The sequence below is a fragment of the Loa loa genome, assembly GCF_000183805.2.
Source record: "Loa loa unplaced genomic scaffold supercont3.123, whole genome shotgun sequence".
Taxonomy (NCBI): Eukaryota; Metazoa; Nematoda; class Chromadorea; order Rhabditida; family Onchocercidae; genus Loa; species Loa loa.
This window is the reverse complement of record NW_018108303.1, coordinates 88872-95824: the sequence shown is the minus strand read 5'-3', so window position 1 is coordinate 95824 and position 6953 is coordinate 88872. Positions and strand designations below refer to the sequence as shown.

The following is a 6953-nucleotide window of genomic DNA, read 5'->3' as shown; positions in this document are numbered from 1 at the left end:
ATTTTCTGCCATGTTATTTCGCACTATGCTAAAGCAATAGTGGTATTTATGTGAAGGTTTTATAATATAATACATTATTATTCCGTAAGATCCTGGTAACTTTTGTCCAAATTATCTTAATTTAGTTGGGATCAGCCTAGCATTTTCTCCTTTTTTGATTTTTAGAACACCAAGCTATTTGAGTAAATTAACATGCTTTTTTAGAAAAGAATCTTCGGAACTATTGCAGGTACGGGTTGAGGAGATACCGGAAGATGAAGTGACTATTAGGCCTGGCGAACATCTCCTACCTGTTGGTCATTTTGATAAAGTAAGTTCGAAATTTCTGATATTAGGTGTGCTTATATTATGTTTATATGCAGTATACTCTTTATTAAGATACTTCTTTGCTGGTCACTTCATAAAGACATTTTTAGGATCCGACTCGCATGTTCGGCATTCCTTTTTTCATTAAAGTTACAAATGGCGAGACACTGGAGAGTGTGAGCGAGCGGATTAGAAAGAAGCTGGATGTCACTGTTAAGGAATTTGAAAAGGTTTGGAATATTTTTCGGAAACTGAAGTCTCTGATTTGTCATTTGGTTCATGTTCAAATTGCCAATTATTTTGAAATGAAATCTGTTTTGTTGTAGTATAAGTTTGCTATAATTGTCAATAATCGAGTGAGTAAATATTTGGACAAGGACAACGTGGTTAATCTCAATGAACTTTCTCATACACATATTACAGGTTTCCTTATTTAACTCATATTTTTTCTTTTGGATAACGCAGCCGCTTTTCAGATTTTCGACTTAATGTCGATGTGCATAGCCAGTTAGTAACGCGTTCTGCAAATATTAAAAATATATTAACTTCAAGTTATTGAAGATCGATGCCGTAATTTCAACTGAAGGTGTATCACATTTTACAGGTTACGCATCTGCACCTTGGCTTGGACTGGATCATATGAATAAAAGCCGTGGCACGCGTGGGTCACACACAACCGAAAAAGCGATCGTTATTCATAATTGATGCTTTCACTGCTAATTTTTAACAATGTTGTAGTTACGCTACCTTACGGAATGATCTAAGCAATCATCTCTTATGAAAAAAAACGTATAATGGTGCTGATTAATATTAATGTTCGATGAGAAGAGTATTTCTGAAGAAATATTTTGCGAAACTACAAATCCTTAAATTTCGTAAAAGTCATAGTATTCAGCAATGTATTTGGTCGCGATGATTGTATTTGTTCATTGTGAGGAAAAACGTCCTTCAATTTATCTTGCTGTTGCTGTTGCTTTTAACTTCTTAAGTAAAGTCTTTTTTTACACTTCTGATGCCAGTTGCTATCTGACGGCTTCTTTGCATTAAGCTCTCTCGCAACAGTGATACATTGTTGGAGTGGAGTAATTGTAAACATTGTGTGAGATGATATCAGTGGACACAGATTTGTATGTTTAAACCAATGATGTATCATAATCGTCATCTCGTTTTTCCAGGCTACATAATCCTCCAATCAGTGGAGATTTTTCTCATTAGTAATACCAAGTTCATCAGATTTGGTCTAGGCTTTTCTGATTTTTGTGCTATCATCTGTTATTTTCTTCTTTGTTCTGTTCCCAATATTTTATAACTAATATGGTTTATGATTTGAGAGAAATTTTTATCACTAAACTCTGTAAATGTTCATTTCACTGCATATAGCATAACATCTGTATTTGAGAGAAGTCTTTTTCCTGACTTTACCTATTGCGAATGCACTTGAATGTGCCTGATATGATGTCCGTACAGGCGAGAGCTTCTTTTTATCTGATGAGTTAGGTTATTTATTTTCAGTGTTGGACATAAGTTATGGATGGTGTTTCGATTCACTCTTCGCTGAAGAGAAATTCTTTTCAGCAGTGAATTGTCTGATTTAATATGTGAATTTCTTGCTTTGTTTCAAACTGATTTTCTTGTTCCTCCGTTTCTGTTTGTCGTGTTATTTATGTTTTACTGGGTGCATCAGCAAACTTGAGGCGTTCATCGCAGGCATATAGCGTTCGTCTCCATACGCACACCCTGAAATTGTTAATAAATTTTTTTCTCATGGAATTGTTATGACGAATGAAGGCGAATAAATTATTATTGTTCGTTTTGCGCATCCCAAAAAATGTCTGTTCGATTACTTAAATTTTGATAATTCAATCAAGTGAATAGGGAGGTGGTGAGTGATTGATACCGGAATTGTGGGTGTGGTCATATTATTGTTAGTTGTGCGTTTATCATTGTTGATGGTCAGCTACTGTGTAGTTTTTGACTGCTAATTTTCGTCAGTTCTGGTGGAAAAATTTCGGTGGTGCCGGTTCAATCGTGAGTGTGATTTATGTGAAAAGTAGGACAGATTTGAGGGTATGGGGAGTGAGAACAGAGGCTGGGTTTTTTGAGGAAGAACTCTAAGGCATGATTGGTAATCTGAAATTTGCGTTGTATGATGTGGTTTTATTCTCTTTATACTGGCCATAGGACGTTCGCCACTAAGATCTATTGTCCTTACTCAAATATACGGAAGGTTTTTAAGTCGTGAAAAGCCGAATAAACGTAACTTTTGGTAGTTCCTATATAGGTCATTTCAATACGGCCATTATGAGAACACGGCAAAGTGACAGTGGCATGCTCTAGTTGGTACTCTTCCCCATCGCCCTTGACCTGGTTCAAGTTTCTATCTTTCAGAAATTCACATGTAGTCATCGGCAGCTGCTCCTTGCCTACCTTTTTACTCGTCTCAATCACAATGCAGCGCATAACAGAGCTAACTACTATTTCTTTTTCAATTTTTGTGTTCGATAATTTTCTTCATTTTATGTGCTTAGTATGTTGTATAGCATTGAATTTGATAAATTACTGATCTACGCTATAATTTCTTGGTAAGGTTTCAAACGAAGTGGCACAAAGTGTCCGGTAACTTTTATACTACGTGTCCACAAGGCAAACACTTAGAAAACCAACTTGTTTCAAAGATCATCATACTGGCGCTTTCAATGTACCAGCGGAAAATTTTGCTCAGCTAGCGAATTACGTTGATTTTTACTAACCTGCAGTACGGGATGGTCATATTAATGTATAAATCATGAATTGTCAATGCATATAGAACAGTCCATAATATTAAGTGTGGATAGTTTTAATTTCCCCTTGTATTTTATATAGTTTGGCGATTTATGACAGGACTATAATAACAATAATTTTATTTTAATCTTACTTTAACGGATAATCTTAAAGTCCTTACTTTAACAACTACTTTTTTTCCACAACCACTCGTTTGAAATTTCGACTACTTTATTCGCTAGTCATTTGAAACAATCACTACTGTGAAGGAAGTTCTATCATAAGCCTCTGTCCATTCTTGTAAATAACTGGAAAAATTGTGCAGTCACTGCGTTTCTAGGCAATTTTCATCCTCTGCACGCAATGAGCCATCACAATGATCATCGGATCGTTTTCATCCAGCGGCTACACCCCACACCCACACTCACACCCAAACACAGACACACATATACACACACAGACACACACACACACATTCACACATGCACAGATATATATATATATATATATACTATTTATACATTCACGCACATATGCATCCATCATTTACTGTAGTACTACGGATCCAGCCTCGTCATAAATATCCCGTTTTAATGGCCTAGTTTTGAGATTCAAAAGTGCGAAAAGCATTTTCTGATCTAAATTTACCACTGTTATTGATACCGAAATCCATTTTATTTATCTTTTGGGAAATTTCTTGCTCAAATAATTCGTGTGATTTGTTGCGCAATTTATTTCTAATACTCGATGGACTTGATTATAATTAAATTAATTACGAAGTTATATCAGTCCAGAATACTACCAATCATATTTCATTTCCTGTTGACTCCTCTCTAAAACTTAGGATTCAAAAGCTCCGAAAAATTCGTCAAATTCGTTAGTTTCAAAAATTCGTTAAAAAATCATTAAAATCAACCTAGTCACCGAAAAAGTCTGTTCGATAATAAATTCAAGATTCATGAAAAATTGTTGAAATACTATCATTGTTTCCACCGCACCACATAATGTTTGATCATGTTGAATTATCGCTCACTGTGGAAAATGAATGTCACTTTGGAAATTATGATGTTTACTTCCTTCCAGACAAAAGGAGCAATGATTATGAGGATAGTTAGTATGTTGCTGATTGCTGTTGGTATAACGTATGCAGATATCAGTGATCGACCGATAACAATCAGATTGCCCCCACAGAATCGAAAACCAAATTTTATGAAGGAAATGGCAGCTCCGCGTCCTATACAGTCATCATTAGCACAAACTGCATCAGCTAATCATCCTCAAAGGCCGCATTTAGGAAATCTCCCTTCATTGACTCCTGCTGCCCAACTTCCCGTTATACCGCCGGCAAGTTAATGTGTAGTGCACGAATACTTTAAAGAGAATGATTTTCGAAATTTAAGTTTTTACTGGTATTTGGCCTTGTGTCTTCATGTTGAGTACTCGTACTCTCGTTCATATATTTCCTCCTTGCGATATAGAGTTATAACGGGAAATGAAATTGGAAATAAAAGTAAACACTTCGGAAAAATGCTCAAACAATGCCATAAAGTTATATTATAAGTGGCTTTCATGGAGTAAAACTTCTCAGCAGGAACAATATTAAGAAGGGAGCATAAGAAACTTTAAACAATCTGTACTGCTTTACTGCATTCATAACAACTTCGCCACTGCTATTTCCAACAAAAAATACCATCGAATGAATGGAATTAACTCATAAATTGTTAAGGCAGACAAAGGCAATAAGATATCAACTTTACTTTTAGTCAGCGCGCATTATCGTATTATAATAAATGGTATAATGCTTGAAATTTCCTTGCACGATTCAAATTACACAATCCCTTCATATTCGATAATTCAATATAAATTTTGTGAAATCATAGTAAAACATTTAAAGCTATAATTCATTTTTCTGAAATAAGAGGAAAAATCATAAAATGAAATTTTTAGTTACCAGCCACGGAGCAACAGTTTGTACCGCGTCCCATAACAACACCACCACCACCGCCTCCAATAAACATACCACCAGATGTACAAAACCAGCTTATCAAATTTTTCGGTCTGGACAGTTTTGGCATACCCGGCCTTACTGGTAATCATCCAGATGGTTTTGCAGGCGCTATCCAGGTTCGTTATCACATACAAAGAAAAGATGTAATTTTGGCATAAGAAATAATTACGAAAAACACTTTAATTTGAACTTTTAGGAGTTGAGAGCTGCAGGGATACCTGTCCAAGGTTTACCATTGGAACACATTTCCGGGAATCCCTCACCTTCAACTTCACAGAATGGTTTGCATATATTACTTGGAATTTATGAAGCTAACTGTAGTTCGCACAAAGATCAACTTGATTACAGATGTATTGTCACAAGCAAATCCAGCATTTGGAAACCAGCTGAACCAGTTGTACAACGAGGCAACAGGTCCTGCACATTATCGCGGTAAAGGTAGTATCCCTTTACCTGAAGCTACTCCTGGGCAGAATGGCCTTATTGGCTTGCTATCAAGTTCGATAAGGAAGTTGGTTCAAGACAGTAAGTACTTTCGCATATTATTAGTTTGATAATTTTTGCATGCAAAACCCTTTTATCCTGACAATAAATTATCTTTTTACTTTACTGACGTTCTCATTTTGAAATTCTGTTTTCAAGCTTTGGAATGCGTTCAATTTTTCAGAAATCATTAAGAATTTCAGTAATTTCTAAACTGAAAGTTTCATTACAGCTGGTGTAGCTGATGCACTTTCACAAGGCATTCCTAGTGTATTGGGAACAAGTAGCTCCGGTGATACAGCTGTTGCATACTCAACGGATGCTGAAGCTGAAGCTGCAGCACAGAGTGCCTCCCGTTCCGGAATTCGTCGGCAACAGAATGCTGCACAGCGAGTACTTTCTGGAGTAGCAGCAGCACTTGGTGCTGGTGGTGGACGTGGACCAGCTCATGCAGGACTCCCGCGAATACCTGGCTTCCCATTGCTACCGGGTGGTATACCTCGTAATGAACAGGGTCAAATAGACGTTGTTCAACTTATTGGTCTGTTTTCGGTTCTATGTAAAACTCCATGAGAAATCTTGTGTGGAAGCATGAATAATATTTTTCGCATATGCTGCATGCATAATATTTAAATGTAGGTTCAATAACGCGTCGTATTTCGAATGGAACAACATTGGCTGATGTGATACCACCGGAGCAGTTGCAGATTCTTGCCGATAACGTCACTGATGCACTGTTACCACCAACACCTGAAGATTTCGATTTGCACAAATTTATGGGAAGATGGTTTGAAGGTATCAACAGTCCTCGTGCTACTGAACAACGTTGTGTTGTACATCACTGTTCGTTTATCATTCTTTCATTTTAGTCCCACTTAACAATGATCAAGTGACTTGAAACGATTTTACACAAAGTGCGGTTATATTTCAGTCAGTAATCTTCAGATTTTTTTCTGTAGTCCAAGCTATTTTGATGTTACGGATCTGCAAAAAGCAAAAATTTACCAAATCGGTTTATTCTTGATCGTTTTGATCAATGTGTGGGAAACAAAAAACTATATCGACGATAATTAATCATAATAAATAGCCGCCAAGCTAAACTGATTTGCTTGAAATATAATCACTTTGATATAGATGGTGGCTTAACAAAGAATGATAGGACGGCTACTTTCACGGCATTGAAAATCTACCGTGAGGGGAGTGAATTCGGTCCCGTACGTTACTCAATCGGTTATGCATTTCGAGGAGGTAACAAGGATGCCATGCTGCAGTTGCATAGCTCGGAAACTCCTGATGCACAACCATGTTCGTCGAATCGCGTTTATCATGATTATATTAATACTTTATCAGGCTAAAATCCTGATTCAGTCCATTTCATTTCTTTTATTTTATTCTG

The 6953-nt window shown here is 36.5% G+C and overlaps 3 protein-coding genes across 3 annotated transcripts in view; 2 read left to right on the top strand and 1 right to left on the bottom strand.

The window, feature by feature from the left end:
- The window catches only part of LOAG_17751 (ubiquitin carboxyl-terminal hydrolase), a gene marked incomplete at both ends in the record, with an annotated part of 9602 nt that extends 8591 nt beyond the window's left edge, over positions 1-1011 (top strand). Inside the window, 4 exons of the mRNA XM_020450411.1 lie at positions 230-310; positions 417-536; positions 633-729; positions 911-1011. Of these exons, the coding sequence (XP_020305916.1) occupies positions 230-310; positions 417-536; positions 633-729; positions 911-1011 (399 nt within the window). The remainder of the gene's footprint in view (positions 1-229; positions 311-416; positions 537-632; positions 730-910) is intronic.
- A 956-nt stretch (positions 1012-1967) lies between these two features.
- Positions 1968-2766, bottom strand: LOAG_11306 (hypothetical protein; the record flags this gene model as incomplete). The annotated part of the gene is made up of 2 exons (XM_003146827.1): positions 1968-2043; positions 2519-2766. 2 exons carry the CDS (start codon positions 2764-2766, stop codon positions 1968-1970), a joined length of 324 nt encoding a protein of 107 aa, XP_003146875.1.
- A 1377-nt stretch (positions 2767-4143) lies between these two features.
- The window catches only part of LOAG_17750 (hypothetical protein), a 4264-nt gene continuing 1454 nt past the window's right edge, over positions 4144-6953 (top strand). The window contains exons 1-7 of the mRNA XM_020450410.1: positions 4144-4410; positions 5014-5190; positions 5271-5355; positions 5423-5599; positions 5790-6098; positions 6197-6400; positions 6692-6862. Coding sequence (XP_020305915.1) covers positions 4162-4410; positions 5014-5190; positions 5271-5355; positions 5423-5599; positions 5790-6098; positions 6197-6400; positions 6692-6862 — 1372 coding nt within the window. The 5' untranslated portion in view covers positions 4144-4161. The remainder of the gene's footprint in view (positions 4411-5013; positions 5191-5270; positions 5356-5422; positions 5600-5789; positions 6099-6196; positions 6401-6691; positions 6863-6953) is intronic.